The sequence below is a fragment of the Trifolium pratense genome, linkage group LG7 (assembly GCF_020283565.1).
Source record: "Trifolium pratense cultivar HEN17-A07 linkage group LG7, ARS_RC_1.1, whole genome shotgun sequence".
In the NCBI taxonomy this organism is placed as follows: domain Eukaryota; kingdom Viridiplantae; phylum Streptophyta; class Magnoliopsida; order Fabales; family Fabaceae; genus Trifolium; species Trifolium pratense.
The window spans coordinates 11,081,526-11,100,134 of NC_060065.1; the positions used below are offsets into that span (position 1 = coordinate 11,081,526).

Here is an 18,609-nt window from a genome sequence, read left to right on the forward strand (position 1 = left end):
CCGTACCCAATTTGAACACAACAAGTACTTCGTCGGCTAACCGCCGACGAAGGACCGTGCGGCAATTTACACATGAAATGAGAAAATTTAAACAAACTAAGTTAAAAAAAAATGCAGGAAAACCTAAGTGGGAGAGGTGTGTGCCTTCTTGAATGTGCAGATCGTGTAGATTTTGGTCCCTACCGTCAATGTCCGTTAAAAAAAGAAAGATGACGTGTCAAACGGAAGTACACATGGAACATTGTGATGTGGCAAGTGATGGCCAGGTGTCATGGGAGGACTAAATCCAAAAAAAAATTATTTGATTTATCATTTTGATTTTTAATAAATTATTTTTTTTATATACAACCGGGGTTTCGAGAAAGATTCCGCCGAAGTTGTTGTAGAGAGACAATCGACGAACTACCGACACTGTCCGACATCACCAGGAGGGAACTTTAGTGGATATAAGTTTTTCAAAAATTGTTCGTCGGATGAATCAAAGATCCAAAGGAGAAAGAAGAGATGATGAAGAAGAGATACATAAGTGAGATGAAGAAGAGATTGAGAATTTTGTTTTTTTTTGGATTTAGTTCTCCCATGACACCTCAACTTGACACTTGGCCATCACTTGCCACATCACAATGTTCCATGTGTACCTCCATTTGACATGTCATCTTTTTTTAACGGACATTGACGGCAGGGACTAAAATCAACACGATTTACGCATTCAGGGACTTTTTTAAAACAAAAATAATACAGTGACTAAAACCAAAAATCCGCGTACATACAAAGACGAATGTGTTATTTAAGCATTGTCTTTATTTTGCATTAACGTCTTGTTTTTTTTTCTTTTAGATCTCTACAAAATAAAGAAGACCTCTCTCAACCATATGAAATCAAGAAAGTTTATTTTCCCTTTTTATATTTCTTTCTTTATGAATTTTATGTTGGCAACAATTGAGAAAAGGAGAGAAAGCAAGTGGAAGTATGGTTTTAGATAATCTTTTTTCGTTTTTTCACTTAACCAAAGGAATTGTATAACATATACTAGAACATTTACCATCACAAAATAAACTGTGCGTAGAACATTTACCGTCACAAAATAAATAAGTGAGTATCCAACTATCCATGGAAGTGGATAGTATAGTATTTGTATCTGTCGCGCTAGATAAATATAATATTTGTATCCGTTTTGTATCTGTTTGAAAATTCACTAAGCGGGTAATTTATAGATTTTAAGATACTCGTGCATAATACTCATGCATATTTACAGATATCCATATATAATAATTCTTTTAAGAAAATATTAATTTTTCTCTGGAATTACTAGAAATTTATTCAGCCTATTTTTCCAATGAAAATATGGCTAGGCTATCGTTGACTTTTTTTGGTCAATAAAGAAGAGAAATTAAATTCCCATGCCCCAAACATCAAATGTCCAAATCTTTCTTCACACCCAAAAGCAAAGACCATAGATAGATGAAACAAACACAATCCTAACCACACTTCATACCAAGCTGCAAAGAAAGAATCGCATATAGAGTATTGACAATTGATTGATATAGCTATGGTATTAACTCCACATATAGGACACAATGTGTTGACATCTCGAATTATCTTCCTCCATAACAAACTAATGCAAAGTGTTACATAATTATATTTTCATGACTTTACTTGTTTAATTTAACTAATTATAACAATCTGGCAGTAAAAAAAAACTTAATAACAATCAGATTTGTTAGATTCATTATAAAATAACAATTTGACTATAGTTATAATCGCAGCTAGAGGTAGAATATGTTGTCTCATAATGTACCACTTGATAGTTCCATGAAACATTATTGAAAGAGTTAAAGTTTGAAGTTCGAATTTACTATTTTTCCACGCTTAAATGTGTAAGTCTAACAAAAGAATATCTTAACTTTGAGCTCATATAAAATTTGGTCAGTGAGATTGTGCAACATATATAGGGAAGGGAATACACCAAATCAGCAATACTAAAAGTTTAAACTTAAAAATGCTTTGGAATATTTGATTATACATTCTTGTCTAAAAAGGATAAAAGAACTAAAGAAGTTCAGTTGATTACTACAACTATGGCAAATCCTTTGTCAAGCATCAATGAAAATTCCACTTTCTAAAATGCATATCTACCTTGAAAATCATCACCAAAAGTTCAAGCTCATAAAACAATGTAGCACTAGATAGTCTCATAACCCCTATCTATCTCTCCCAGCTTCCTTTCTTCTTATACTGCAAATATGTATAGCTGTTTGTCCTTTGCACCTGTTTGTCTCAGATTGGTAAGAATTAAGCTGCACAACAAAATTAGAATAGATTAAAGTAATTAGAAATAAATGTTGAGCTTAAATGTTGAGCTTAGTTGACTCAAAATAGACCAGAACAAAAATTAATAAAGCATTTAATCAAAGTACAGAAACAGAAAGTATATTATAAAAATTGAATCATAATTCGCACAAAAATAGGAAAAACTCCAATCAAATAAAGCTTGTTTAATGCACAAAGAAATGAATTTTTTTCAATAGGAAGGTCAAAGAAACAATTTTGACATGTTGGTTTTCATATATTCATATATTAGTGTGTGTGAGAATGATCAAATGATAGCAAAAATACAAACCCTTGATTAATCAACACTAATTACTGGAAAATCATCCCAAAAAGGCCAGAATTAGAAATCTTAAATTCTTATTGATTAAATTAGTAAATACACAAATCAAGGTCCTTAAAAATTGAAGCTTTACATAGTATTTGTGTGAGAATGACCAATTAATACCAAGTCCCAAGTCCTAACCCATGATTAGTTAACACTAATGACTGGAAAATCATCCCAAAAACGCCATAATTAGAAACTAGTCTTAAATTCTGACTCCATTGATCAGTAAATTAGTAATAAATACATAAATCAAGGTCCTTTTTTGCTGCAAATCCTTAAAAATTGAAGCTTTCAGCATTAAAAAGTGTTGAAAACTATGAAAATCGTATCACCATATACAAATTTCAAAACCAAAAGAACATTTAAGAAAAATAAAAAAGAAAGGGCAAAATAGTAAAAACCAATCAAACAAATAGAACAGTAATCATACCCTAATCAAGATTCTGTCTTTCTTCCTTCAACATCTTCTTTGAGAAAAACTGGTTATGGATTTGTGTTTGTGGCTGTGATGATGATGATGATGAAATCATCAACTGATTCTGAAAAGGGTGCATTTGAAAGCTAGAAAATGAGTTATTAATATTATTATTATTACCGCTGAAGTTGAAAATCTCATGATGACGCTGTTGAGCAGAAGAAGAACCGAAGGAAAAATAAGAACTTCCAGTCGCCGCAGCCGGCGGCAGAAGCAGTGGCGGCTGTGGTGGTGAATGAAAAGAAGCAAGTTCTTTCTTGGCATTAACAAGTTCATTTTGCAAGTCTCTGAGTTTAGTCTGAAGATGTGAAATAAGACCAACACAACCATAAACAGGATCTCTCAAACGCGCTTCTGCTTCATAAGCTAATGACTTAACAGCATCTTCACGCTGTGAAATATTAACCTCGTTGAGTAACTTTGCAACGTTACTAGCGCCAAAGACTTTGTGTACATAAGCAAATTTTTGAGGATTATCTGGCGGAAAATATGGTGCAAAAATACATTCTTGTGTGCATTTTCTTCGCTGAATCTTGCACGCTGCACACGGAGAATTATTATTCCACGACGACATTATTGTTATTGTTGTTCCTGAAAATACGATGTTGTTGTTGTTGTGTTGATGGAGAGAGAATGAAATTGTGATGGTAGTGGATTTGTTTGTTATTTGAATGTGTTGTTGCAACACGTAGTGAGTGATATAGTACGTAGTACACACCCACGATGCGAATTTTTCGGTAACAAATTTTTTACTGTCATCAAAGTCATACTATTTTCAAATTTTATTTTCCTTTTTCAAATTTTGTATTATTTACTTTAATCAATTATTTTTGGAAATTTTTTGTTTGTTTTGTTTTAGGAATGGATTGATTTTTTTTAGATGAATTAATAATTAGGACAAAAAATTCGTAGACGTGGTTATCAGATTATGTGTTGGAATTTGGATAAAAGTGTCCAAAATAATAATATCCGAGATCATTTTTATTTTTTTATTTTTTTACACAATAAGCTTAATTCATTTCATTAATAATAATTTTTATTTTTTCATTAATAATAATATTTTGTTTGTCGTAAAGCATGTCTGGATCAATTTGGAGATCATGCAGTTCATTGTAGGGAGCTTTCAGACTTCAAATATAAGCATGAAGCCTATGAACTTTCTTTTTGACTGACCCGCAAGAAGGGAGATCGACGCTTAAACCCGCAGATGTTCTAGTGTATGGTTGGACAGGAAGGAAGCATGCTTGTGTGGACTTGACTGGTGTTTCCCCACTTGTGGGATTGAGGCTAGTGGATTTTATTGTGGGACAAGCGGCCCTTAAAGCCACTTCAAGCAAAATGGTCAAACATGAGAGAGCGTGCTTTGACAATCAACACGCTTTTATACCATTGCGTTTGACACTTTTGGCTTCCTAACACCAGATGCTGCTGATCTTTTAAAAAGAGTTCAAAGGATCATGCATAGCAATATTGTCTCTCCTAGGTCTTTGAATGTAGTTTTCAAAAGGATTGATTTTGTCATCCAAAAAGGATTGGCGGCGCAGCTTGTTGCCCGTTTGCTTTTCACTCATGTGTAATTATTTTAGAAATATATATATATATATATATATATATATAGTCAGGATCCGTTGACACCAACTAGTTTGACACCAAATGTTACACCTCTCAATAACGTTTTAACCGATATAAATTTTATAAAATCCACCGTTGGATTGAAAGTTTACATCATATAGATCATTTGTGTAAAATTTCAAATAAATCCAAAATCATTTGATATGTTATTGAGATACATCAAAATTAACGGTTTTTGTATTTTTTTAAATGCCGTTAATATTTATGTGTCTCAATAGCATATCAAATGATTTTGGATTTGTCTGAAATTTTACACAAATGATCTATATGATGTAAACTTTCAATCCAACGGTTGATTTTATAAAATTTATATCGGTTAAAACGTTATTGAGAGGTGTAAACATTTGGTGTAACAAAAACCGTTAATTTTGATGTATCTCAATAACATATCAAATGATTTTGGATTTATTTGAAATTTTACACAAATGATCTATATGATGTAAACTTTCAATCCAACGGTGGATTTTATAAAATTTATATCGGTTAAAACGTTATTGAGAGGTGTAACATTTGGTGTCAAACTAGTTGGTGTCAACGGATCCTGACTCTATATATATATATATATATATATATATATATATATATAAACACTTAAATTTTTTTTTTTATTGAATATCATATTTTTCAATTCAACAAAGTTTTTTTTAATAGTCTAGTGATTAGACTCACACACTTTAATTTAAATATGTGAAAGTGAAGAAATTATAATTCGAACCTCAATTAGTCCGATAATATTTGAAGTATTCTCAAGTTAACAACCAAATTTAACGTCAAGTACCAAACTGACTACAAGAATGCAGAGTCGGAGACTATTTAATAGTTTTTTTTAGTCAGGGATTAGAATGACTGCAGATTACACATTGAGAGACAAAAATGACTGTTTTCGAATTATATTTCGTCAAAGTTACGCAAGTCGACATATAATGAATACAACTAAAATTTTAAAACAAAAAAAATTCTTTGACAAGGCAATTTATTTTACCTGGGATATTTATTTATTATTTTCTATCATTTTCATTTTGTTTATATAGAAAATAAACCGTGTTGGTTATGTTTTTTTAATTGTGCTTTGTTTTTGAAAAGTTTTTCTGAATATTCTAGCAATGACAGAAATATAGTATAATACAGTAGAAACTCTTTAAATTAATATTCGGTAAATTAATAAACTCTCTAAAATAATAAATATGTCCGGTCCCGACTTGGGCCAATATAAAAAATTGAAAAACTCGATAAAATAATAAGATAATAATTTTTCGGGAGATCCCTTTATAATTTTCGATCCCAAGAAAATCATAAATTAATAATTCATAGAAACTGAAAAAAAGATATTACACTCTATTGAAATATGATTCAATAGTTTAATAATACATTGAACACATTTGTTCCTCTTGTTTACATTTACTACATTGAACACATTTGTTCCTCTTGTTTACATTTGCTGTACTTCAAAAGTCATTATTGATTTTCAATGCATATGAACACAGTAGTTACTAATTTACGTTGAGTCTCAAGGTTCGCTGCAACGTAATTCTAAGAGGCATAGACTAATTTGCCTTTTTATTTGGTATGTACAGTATAATTACTTAAAAACTCTTTAAATTAATAATTATTAATTTATCGATAAATTAATAACTCTCTAAATTAATAAATTTATCCGGTCCTGACATTATTAATTTAAAGAGTTTCTACTGTAATAGACTCATTGATACTGAAGGAATATGTGACGCCCCAATTTTTGGTACCTTGATAACCGTTCTTTATTTATTTTAGGTTAAATTGCACTTTTGACCCCCTAAGTTTCAGAAAGTTGTGATTTTGACCCTCTATGTTTCAAAATAGCACTTCTAGCCTCCTATCTTTACCTCATTTTGTAAAAGTTCAATTTTAACCAAGTCAACGCTGATGTGGCAAGTCACTTAACTGACTCAGCTGTGACGTCACATTTTTTTCATCTAATAATTAAAATAAAATAATTTAAAAAAAAAAAAAAGATAAGAAGAAGTCAAGTGAGATCATCTTGCATACAAGAGAAGGGACCAATATTTTTTTTATTCTAATCTGACTCTGTTTTATACAAGAGAAGGGACCAAAATTTTCAAGTCCCCAAATTACTGTTCATATGATAATCTTTCATATAAACCACTGCAGAATTCATCTTTGTGTTATGTTTTTGTTCATTGAACAATTTTATATAATATGAGACATCTTCAAAAACATTGTGGTTCCGGTTGATCTATGTTACATATATTTACATATGATACAATGCATTTTCTAAGAAGAGTGGTTTTGGAGTTTATGTTATTTCATCCTAACAAAAATATAGGGAGGATTCAAGAGGGTGCAAAGTGAAAAATTCTGCAATAAGATCCACAAATTAAACAAGATGCAGAACAGTAGTCTTTTTTTATTCAACCAAATTGCTGTCTAATTCCATTTAAATTTTTGCATAACTTGCTATCTTGCGGCATCACTTACATGAAATTTTAATCTTGAGACAAACATCAAATATTGGCATAGATGACTTCAAAACGAACAGTTTGAGTTGAGTGATGGTTTATACAAGAGAATGGACCTTCCGGCTAACAAAACAAACTAACACAGACAGCTGCGTTGACTTCTTCCTCTCCCTTTATTTTTTATTTTTCATTTTAATAATAATTACTAGATTGAAAAAAAAAACCTGACGTGGCAGCTGAGTCACTTAAGTGACTAGCAACATCAGCATTGACTTGGTCAAAATTGACCTTTTGCAAAAGGGGTAAAGATAGGGGGCTAGAACTGCTATTTTGAAACATAGAGGGCCAAAATTGCAACTTTCTGAAACTTAGGGGGTCAAAAGTGCAATTTAGCCTTTATTTTATTTATACTAGCGTACTAAAATATTATCATAGCCTATTAAAATATTTCATAATTGATATCTAAAATTACTTTTCTTAAATTCAATATATTACTACCCTTATGTTCCTTTTTATTTGTTGTTTTAGAAGAAAAAAATTGTTTCAAATTATTTGTCGTTTTGATAATTTAAGGTTATATTCTGTCTATTATGGCCTCCTTTCAATAAAACTAATTAATGCTATATATTTGAAAAACTAAACATTTTTTTAATTTTTTTTTGGGTACATAACATATTTAATTTGTTTTTTTATATAATATATTAAATTTATTGGAAAGAGAAAGTTTGTGCAAAAAAAAAATTATTTGGTGAATTAAAATTAGGGTATAATAGGAAGATACGATGCAAAAACATACTTTCTTAATTTGATATTTTTGTTCTCTAAAACGACAAATAAAAATGAACAGAGAGAGTAATAATTATCGGTCTACACAAAATAAAAATACTATCAAAGCACACATAAAATAATTCAAGCCACTAGGTTTGGTCTAGTCTAGTGGTGAGGGGTTTGGATAGTATTTTATAGGTCATGAGTTCAATCCTCAGCTCATTATAAACTAAAAACACATAAAATAATTCGGAAATATTATAATGTCACAATGACATATTTTTATAAACTATTTGTTTTTAACGGTGTATACTTTTATACACTGTCTGTTCTAAAATTTCACCCAGAGCTTACATTAAATTAAGAGAATAAATATATAGATTTTTTTTTATCTAAAGTATATTTCCAAGAAAATAATTACTTAAACATTCTCACACTTAAGACGTAACCGGGACTAACATGATAATGTTCCGTGCGGGAGCCCCGGTAAAAGATCCTACTTCCTAACAAATAGACAGGAATGGATCTATTTATAATATAAAATTATAAATATAATACACGAGAATAAATAAATAAAATTGTTTGTACAAAAACAAACTATGTTATAAAAATACTAGCATGACAATAATAATGATATGATATATTGAAAGATGATCAAGGAAGTTATAGAGCAGGTTTCTATAATATAAAATATTCTCTTTTTAAATACAAATCTCTGACACCCATTACCGGTGGCCTCTACATTTGTGGCTGGTGTAAATAAAAATAAAATGCCAATTAGAGAAATTATTAAAACTATTACTTTAGTCATGTCGTCTGATAAACCTTTCTTCCCACCCGTCGAAGTAGCTGGAGGTGGCGAAGTGTGGTAAGCAAGAGGAGGAGGAGGGTTGTAGGTAATGTTGGAAATGTTTGGAAATGCGTACTAAAAATAAAAAAGTCAATTACAGTAATTAATAAAACAATTACTTTGGTCAGGTCGTCCGATAAACCTTTCTTCCCACCCGTCGAAGTAGTTGGAGGTGGCGAAGTGTGGTAAGCAAGAGGAGGAGGGGGGTTGTACGTAATGTTGGAAAATGCGTACTGAATCGGCTATGCATGATCACTCTTCACCGAACAGAGTATTGTGATAATAAACACCATTATCATCATCATCTGTACATTTAAATTCAAATAACAACAAAAAATTAATATCAAAGATAAATAAAAATATTGTATATTTTTTTTAATAAGTGGTTATTGACCTTTTTACAATTGGATTTTATCTAGTAACTTTAATATCAAAACTGAAAATATTTTAAAAACGTAGATAAATACACGTATCTACTTTTTATATAAAAACGTAGATCCGCGTAGAAATTATAAAAACGTAGACACACGTATGATAAATAGTATACTTTTATATGAGTAGTATAGGTTTAATTTTATTGTCCTGTATTAATATTATATATTAATACGTGTGTCTACTTTTTATAATTTTCAAGAAAAATTAAAGATTATACTTACTAGGAGGGTTCTGGAGGGTATTCAAGAGGAGCGACTGCATGGAGCATCAAGATTTTAGGGGCACTGGTTTTTTTAAAATTTACCGTGTGCATATGTGCGTGTGTGCACTCGCATGTGCGTGCGTGCATGCACTCACGTGTGCGTGCATGTTAAAATAAATAAACTAAATAATTATATAATTAAATTTTGCTGTGATAAATATATATTCCTGACTAATTCACAGCTAGCCATATATTTGACTCATCTTGATATTAACACCCATCACCTTCGAGCTCTACATTTGCGGGTGATGTAAATAAAAATAAAAAAGCCAATTACATTAATTAATAAAACTATTACTTTGGTCAGTTCGTCCGATAAACCTTTCTTCCCACCCATCAAAGTAGTTGGAGGTGGCGAAGTGTGGTAAGCAAGAGGAGGAGGGGGGTTGTACGTAATGTTGAAAAATGCGTACTGAATCGGCTATGCATGGATCTATTTATAATATAAAATTATAAATATAATACACGGGAATAAATAAATAAAATTGTTTGTACAAAAACAAACTATGTTATAAAAATACTAGCATGACAATAATAATGATATGATATATTGAAAGATGATCAAGGAAGTTATACAGTAGGTTTCTATAATATAAAATATTCTCTTTATAAATACAAATCTCTGACACCCATTACCGGCGGCCTCTACATTTGTGGCTTGTGTAAATAAAAATAAAAATGCCAATTAGAGAAATTATTAAAACTATTACTTTAGTCATGTCGTCTGATAAACCTTTCTTCCCACCTGTCGAAGTAGCTGGAGGTGGCGAAGTGTGGTAAGCAAGAGGAGGAGGGGGGCTGTTGGAAATGTTGGGAAATGCGTACTAAAAATAAAAAAGCCAATTACAGTAATTAATAAAACTATTACTTTGGTCAGGTCGTCCGATAAACCTTTCTTCCCACCCGTCGAAGTAGTTGGAGGTGGCGAAGTGTGGTAAGCTAGAGGAGGAGGGGGTTGTACGTAATGTTGGAAAATGTGTACTGAATCGGCTATGCATGATCACTCTTCACCGAATAGAATACTGTGATAATAAACACCATTATCATCATCATCATCTGTACATTTAAATACAAATAACATAAAAAAATTAATATCAAAGATAAATAAAAATATTGTATATTTTCTTTTAATAAGTGGTTATTGACCTTTTTACAATTGGATTTTATCTAGTAACTTTAATATCAAAACTGAAAATATTATATAAACGTACACGTGTCTACTTTTTATATAAAAACGTAGATCCGCGTAAAATTTATAAAAACGTAGACACACGTATTATAAATAATATAATTTTTATACGAGTAGTATAAGTTTAATTTTATTGTAATGTAATACGTGTGTCTACTTTTTATAATTTTCAAGAAAAGTTAAAGATTATACTTTCAATTGTTAGAATCTCTCTGATAACTCCTAACTCTTCAAATAGATTTCACTATCAATATCATAAGAGTTTAAATTTATTTTAAAATTTAATTATATCATTATTTAATTTATTTATTTTAACACACACGCACACGCGAGTGCACGCACGCACATATGCACACAGTAAAGTTTAAAAAAATCAGTGCCCCCTAAAATTTTGATGTCATATGCAGTCGCTCCTCTCGAACACCCTCCAGAATTCTTTTGGTGACTGATATGTCCTTACTCCTTAATAAAGAATATTGTAGGTGGGAGTAATTGTAAAACATTAATATGGCAAATTTATGGACCCATTTCCCTTCACTTCCCGAGTTAGTCCTGTTGATTGTATTATAAATTCATGACATGTGGTAAATTTATGAACCATTTGGTTGATATTAAACAAATTAAAGCAAACTGAGCATATATAGAAGTCTCTTGTATGTGGGCTTGAGCGTTGAGAAGTCTCTTACATTACATGTGTGCTTAAGAAAATTGTAATCTTGAGTGATTATGTAAAAATTATTTGGAAATGCAAAGAGATTGGACTACTCTCGATTTATGAATTGACTGATCAAGAGGTTGTTTGTCAACAAGTAATAAAAAATGGATTTGACATAAACGTTTAGAACATGCTAACTCAAGATTAATCTCTAAGCTTAACAAGTTAAAACTTGTCAAAAGTCTTCCAGACTTGAAATTTCACTCAGATACTCTTTGTGGAGCATGTCAAAAAGAAAAGATTATGAAAACCTCTTTCAAACCTAAAACGTTGTCTCTAACTTTGGGCAAGTTAGTACTGCCTCTTTCAATGGGAAAAAATATGAATTAGTCAGATATTAATGATGTTGGGACAAAGTTGATTCTGCAACTATAACCTAAGGAGTTTTGATGATACCAAAGCATAAGAGAATAATTTTGTGCACTAATGTTTTTATTAAGTGTGTAGAAAATTAGTAATGAAAAGATAGTGTTAGAACAAGGTTCGTTGACGTACGACCAATCTCATCTATAGTGCAAACAACCAATCGTTAGTTGGTTCAGTGGTGATTGACGCTGGACTTGATAATAAGGACCACTGTTTGATTTGATCCCCACAACTGCGATCAGAAGGAGGCTGCTGAAACCACTTGATGCTAGAACTGAAACATAAGTTTTCACACTAAAAAAAAAGATTTGTTTTTTCGCACAAATGAAAAAAAGAAAAAAAAAAGTTTATAATACTTTTAGTCTTGTAATATGCAGACAATTTAATTTTTGTGCATGCATTTTATTTTTATTTTTTGATTTTGTGCTTCCAAATCCAAATATAGAATAAACACCCTTATAAATTGTCCGTGTAGACAAAGGCTAGATTTTCAACGGCATAACAATGATACTTTGCAAATAGGACATGTACTTCCCATTTTTTTCCTTTTGATATTATTATTATTATTATTAGGACATTACATAGAATTCCCTAGTATAATGAAATACTACAATCCAAAACATATATAGCGACATTTTATACGAGAAAATATATAATACACAACTCTACGGACCTATTTGTAATTTCAATTATGCCGTATGAATTACAAATAGTTTCTCTTCCCATTCTCCAAGTTTTTCTTTTTACGCAAAAATACACAGAAAATTTCGGTAAAGCGTTTTTTGCGCGAGAAGTTAAATTTGGAGGGTGAGAATAGAAACCTTCTAAATTACAGATAAAGGCCCATGAAATCATGTTCCAAATCATGGATTAGCAAATTTATAAGATAAGCATGCATCCACAGCTTCAGCAACAGTAAAGAAAACCCATTCTTTCCCAACTTTATCTACAAAGTGTGCCACTTTAAGCTTGTGAATTACTAGCCACCTTGGGTTCACCATAGCAAACTGCAAAATAAAAATAAAATAACAAACCCTTTTAATAATTAGATTTTATGTATTTATGAATTGACGGTGATTTTAACAGAATCACGATAGTCTCACTTTTATGCCACGAGAGAGTAACCTCTTGTACAATTCCTCCAGTACTATAATTCCAGAAGTATCAACATTCATCAAATCTATAAAAAAAAAAAAATTATAAGATCATTCACTAATAAATTCAAAATCTTAATGGAATAATTTTTATATATTTAGTATTATAATCATGAGTTTTGAGACTCACTAGTCATATCCAATATTATTGCTTGGACATTTCCCTTAGTAGTTTCTTTAAGTCCATCTTCATGAGTGACCCATTTGAGTATTCTGAAACAATTAAGTAATTTTAATTTGGAAGGTTAGAAATTAATAAAAATTTATAATCTCAATAAAATAATGTTTAATTACCTTTCTCTAACAACATTAGCATTTGCAAAGCAGAGTGAGCCAGAACTTATACGAAGAACCAAGATGCCTGGAGTGGTTGTAGCCATGGGATATTGACTAATATCACAGAAGGCTTGTGTTGTTGGAATTCTACCTAGAACTTCTATTCCAGGTCTAATTGATTGTATTATTATCTTTAAAAACGAAATTGACACCTTCAAAAACAAACATTTCAATTATACTTAATGCTTTTTTTTAATTGTATAACACTAGCATAATTAAGAAATTAACTATATAAACTTTTTTTTTTTTATCAATTTTTAGGAAAAAAAAAAGTATCATAATTATAAATATATATTAATACTTAAACATTTGAAAGTGGTCTTATAAAAAAGATTTAAATATTTCAAAAGGCTCGTATATATTTAAAATCAGAAGTAGTAATTCAAACATAATTGATAATATAGAATCAAATTTCAATAAGAAAAATTCTTTTCCACCTATATATGAGTATGACTCTTTTTTTCTTCTAAATTTTTAATTTTACCCTTGAATAAAAACTTTAAAATGTGTTTTCCAAAATTTTCGTAGTTCAACTAGTATTTTTAACGGAATTTTTTTTTTTTAAAAATCGCATTCTAAAGTCTTTAATCAAACACAAAAATGAAAATCGGACGAAGATTTTCAATTTTGTGAAGAGAAGTCTTGCAACAATAATAGAACTAACAAGTAATCTAACAAGTATATAAGGCCATATTTGTGGGCCATAATCTAAACTATAAGCTTGACAAGTAAGCTAGTAGTATAGAACAAGACCATACTAGTAATAATAGTATTAAAATACTACTCTATTTCAATCTTAAATATAATATAAGAGATAGTTGAATCAAGGAATAATGTATTTTGGTCTAAAATAATTTTTGTTGACTGACTAGACGGCCTCTTATATTTAGAATTAGAGTTATTAATTAGTGTTACTTTATGAATTAAAAATAATTTTTATCATTTTCCAATTTTTTGAAGTTGCAGCATATTTTTCTATAAACATACATATAAAGAAATAGATTATGTTGTGTTAGGGACTTTTAAGTAAGGGATGAAGAACTTACAGCCACAAGAAGACCAGTTTCTACGGATACAAGCAAGACACCAAAGAAAGCACCAATGCAAGCAAAAAAGTCAAACTTGTCAACCTTCCATATATAACAAGCTTCTCTAATGTCAATTAATCCTGGAAGAGCAGAGAGGATTATAGAAGCTAGTATAGCCATAGGTGTGTAATATAACAGTCTTGTAAACAATTCCAAGCACAGAATCACTGTCACTGCCATCACAATATTTGATATTGATGATTGACATCTTGCACTGAAATTTACTGCAGTCCTTGAAAATGAACCTGCAAGTGTTTAAGAATTTAACCAACTAGTATAAAACAAATTTTTGACAATATGTTATTGGTATGAAGTATTCACGGACGTTTTGAGAATGACCTCTTTCAATTAGGCCTCTGCGCTTAATAAAAAAATTTCATTCATAATATTTTTTATTTTCACCACTAATATCGAGGTCAATTCTGACATCAAGTGGTTTCAGCTTTTTCCGATCACGGTTGCAGGGGATTGAACTGTGGTCCTCCCTACCGAGTCTAACGCAATCACCTCTAAACCAACTAACGATTGATTTTCTTTCGGAAGAGTTGAATAAGACATTACTTAAGAAATCTGAGTTTGGTTTCACTCAAACTAATATCAAAATAGAATAATCTAATCTGATCCATAAAAATGATTAGAAACTAAATTTCACTTTTTATTTCTTTAACTTTTGTTAGCAGTACTTTTATGATAAAAAAGAGACACTTTTGTTTGTACTTTTAATTTACTTATGATTATAATTTTCCTTAGTGCTTCAATGTTTCTAGTACTGAACTTGGCTTTGTTCATTGAAACACAAACTCTTTAAGATTAGCTTTTATTTATTTTAAGAAAAGTATTTTCCTAATTAACACAAGTCAAAATTTTACACATTTTTACTATTTAATTAATTGGAAAGATAAAAAGTAACCACTCACCTGTTGCAACATAGCATGAAGTGAATGATCCTGCAATGTTCCCACAACCCATTGCTAACATTTCTTTGTTTCCATCAAGATGGTATCCTTTAATTGAAGCAAAAGATCTACCAACAGCCATTGCTTCCTATAAACCAAAATTGATAAGCACTTATTGCATAAGTGATTGTTACTAGTTTCTATAAATTACGTATATTGGAAAATTTATGAAAATAAGTTATAAAAAATATATGAAAATTATCGTAAGCTATTTTCTTAAGTTCTCGCAAAAAATCTCACAAAATTTATGTCAATAAATAAGGTTGTGAATTAACATACAGTGAGAGCAATAACAGCAGAAATGAATCCAATTTTAGCTGCTTGTCCAACATGTTCACCATTGAGTTGTAATTGATGAATTGAGCTTGGATTAAGGCCTCTTTTGACATGTTTTACTATATTAACCCCATTCTTATCAGCTTTGGATATATACACAATAAAAGTTGATAATATAACTGATACAAGAGGAGCAATAGCTGGCAACCAGAATAGCTTTTTGTTTTTCTTGCCCTGAAACAATATAAATTTTACATATATCATTAGAAACTAAAATAAAATCAGATGCATTTTGTACTAGTGGAAATTTAGATGTCAAAAATATTGCATTACTTACCATAAATCTTGCAATCAAAAGGAAAATCAGGAATGAACTTCCAATGACAAAATTCAGAGGGTACCACTGTCAATATAATAAAACAAAAAATAATGTCAATTATGAACAAAAGTCACATAAAAATAGTTCTGTCCAAAATTTATAATTTATGACCCTTTTTTGTTAATTGTCTTTATTTGAGTAAACATGCATTTGGCCCTTGTACGTGCATAGAGTTGTCAATGTAGTCAAAATGTATATAAGTTCTGTTAGTCAGTTTAGACTTTAAAATTAACTGTTGAAATCGCTTAATGCGCCAAAATGTGTTAAATGGTACTGTAGTTAATCCTAGTCCACATATTCAGAGATTATAGTGATACAAATTCACACATTTAGCGATGAAAATTGACTATTTCCTCGTTGTGTTTTGAAGATGAAAAAAGTACTTACTTCTCCAGATGGAATTTGGTGATGGAGTGATTTATAAACAGATTCCAAAACAGAAACAACATCAGATTTATTGGTAAAGTTACTAATCCCAAGCAACCCTTTAAGCTGTTGAAGACCAATCATGATGGCTGCACCAGCCATGAAACCAACAAGTGCTGCATGTGACAGAAAATCCACAAGAAATCCCAACCTGCAGCAGATTTTGGACAATAATTAAACTACTACTTAAGGAAATTAATCAATCTACACAGTTTTTGTTTTGGTTTTCACCAACTCTATCCAGTTCACTGGACCGCCTAATCTGATTTAGGGTGAGTTCTGGTATTAAGTGGTTTCAGCCCCCTCCCGATCACAGTTGCGGGAGGTCGAATCGTGGTTCTCCATACCAAGTTCAGCGTCAATCTACACATTTAATTTACGAGAAAATTAAAATAGTTAAATTAACTACTAGTACCTGAAAACTCCAAATGCAACTTGAAAGATTCCAGCAAATAATGTTACAGTAAAAACAAAATTTCTGTAATCATCATGATTTAACTCTGGATCAACCACTTTGTGACAAAGGGTTGATAGCAGCAGTGACACTACAGCTACAGGTCCAATTGCAATTTCTCTTGAACTCCCCATCACAGCATAGATAAGAGGAGGAACCACACTTGTGTCTGAAAAACAAATAAAAAATAATTAAAATAAGTAATTTATATTACAAAATATTCATACCATAAAAGCTTGCATCTTATAGTATAGTTATAGTAGTATATAAAATTATAAATATAGACAATTAAAGTAAGATACCTACATAAGCCATATTGAGGATCAAGTTTTGCTAAATTAGCATATCCAATACTCTGCAACATTAGATATAAATTAGACAAATGTAATAATAAAGTAAGTTATTTATGCATCTGATTCATTAATCTAATTAAAAATAAAAATAAAAGTAATGTTTGTGAATATATATATATATATACCTGAGGTATGCTTAAGCTAGCAAGAGTCAAACCAGCTAGTAAATCATCTTTAAACTTGAAAGCATCATAGTTTTTGAACAAACCAAGGATTGGAAATAAACTACTAAAGAAAGAAAAAGCATTTTCATGGCAAGTTGTTTTCTTCTTAGATGAAGAAAAAAACTTATTATTCTTGAGTGAAGTAATAAGCTTTTTCCATAGAGGTGGTGGATTTGGAGAGTTTATTATCCACTGTGACCTCTCTGTATCTTCAAGATGAAGATTTCCATCTTCTGTGACTCTCATGTTGAAAGAATCAGAAGGAAATGAAGTCATTTTTGTTGTTGAAATTGAAGTGTTTGGGTGAACTCTTATTAGTACTTAACAATAATGTAGATTCATGTCAATTGTCAATTCAGTGGTCATTTAAGGGTCAATTTGATGTGGATAATTGTGCTTGAAAGGGGAAGCACAGAGATTATTATTCTTTGAAGGTTGTGACTTAGAGGATACTTGTGTTTTGTGGCAATGCTTAGATTGGTTAATCTATAAAGTTGGGAATGTCTGAAAGATATGAAGATGAGTATGATTCCCCTCTCTATTTATGCTTACCAATTATTGCTTTTCTCTGTTTTCAAATATTAATTATATCTCAAAAGTTACCATTGTAATAATACTCCATCTGTCCTTTATTATAAGTCTTCATTAATATTTTTCTCACATATTAAGAAAAGTTGATAGTGTAATTAATATGTATTTTTGGATATTATAATTATTAAATTGTCCATGATAAAAAGATGTATTTATAATTGACTATTCGGATGGTAAAATGTACGATAAAAAAAAGTGGTGGTTTTGTTTTCTTTTAAGAAAGGGGAATGAAGTTCATAAGGATTTGGTTGGCCACCGTTTAAATGTTGGAGGCCACCGTTTGAGGTTCTTGTTTGTGTCTGAGGATGGAATTGTTTTTGAGTTTTGGTTTTGCAATTGTTTGGTTATCTCGTTTGCATTGTATGTCCTTTGGCATCTTGTTGATAATTTGGGTACGAAATCAAAAAGAAAAATAAAATGATTCTCTTCGGATCGTGTTCTCTCTATTGATTTCATTTGGTATAGCCTCCTTTGGTTTCTTTGTATTTCTCTTTTCTCTTTTCTTTTTGATTGGAAGTTTCTTTATGACGATTTCTCTCTGTTTGAATGCTTTTTTTCGATGATTAATTTGTCTGATAGCTTCTTCTTGTTGATTTTCTTCCGTCTGATGGTTTCTCCCCGCTGATTT

General features: G+C 30.6%; 2 protein-coding genes across 3 annotated transcripts; both read right to left on the reverse strand.

Moving 5' to 3' along the window:
- Positions 1-3,087: 3,087 nt before the first annotated feature.
- LOC123895840 (LOB domain-containing protein 25-like) lies at positions 3,088-3,705 on the reverse strand. Its single transcript, XM_045946317.1, has one exon. The coding sequence runs from the start codon at positions 3,703-3,705 to the stop codon at positions 3,088-3,090; it is 618 nt and encodes a 205-aa protein (XP_045802273.1).
- Positions 3,706-12,412: 8,707 nt separating this feature from the next.
- Positions 12,413-17,979, reverse strand: LOC123896945 (low affinity sulfate transporter 3-like). 2 transcript variants are annotated; one of them, XM_045947387.1, is made up of 12 exons: positions 17,352-17,979; positions 17,180-17,228; positions 16,835-17,042; positions 16,381-16,570; positions 15,952-16,017; positions 15,618-15,848; positions 15,300-15,426; positions 14,341-14,627; positions 13,253-13,446; positions 13,089-13,171; positions 12,908-12,984; positions 12,413-12,811 (listed from the first exon to the last, which is right to left on the reverse strand). In XM_045947387.1, exons 1-12 carry the CDS (start codon positions 17,664-17,666, stop codon positions 12,668-12,670), a joined length of 1,971 nt encoding a protein of 656 aa, XP_045803343.1. In that variant the 5' UTR covers positions 17,667-17,979; the 3' UTR covers positions 12,413-12,667. The 2 variants fall into 2 exon arrangements, with proteins under 2 accessions (XP_045803343.1, XP_045803344.1); XM_045947388.1 differs by having other exon boundaries at positions 17,176-17,228; positions 17,352-17,412.
- Between the last annotated feature and the right edge of the window lie 630 nt (positions 17,980-18,609).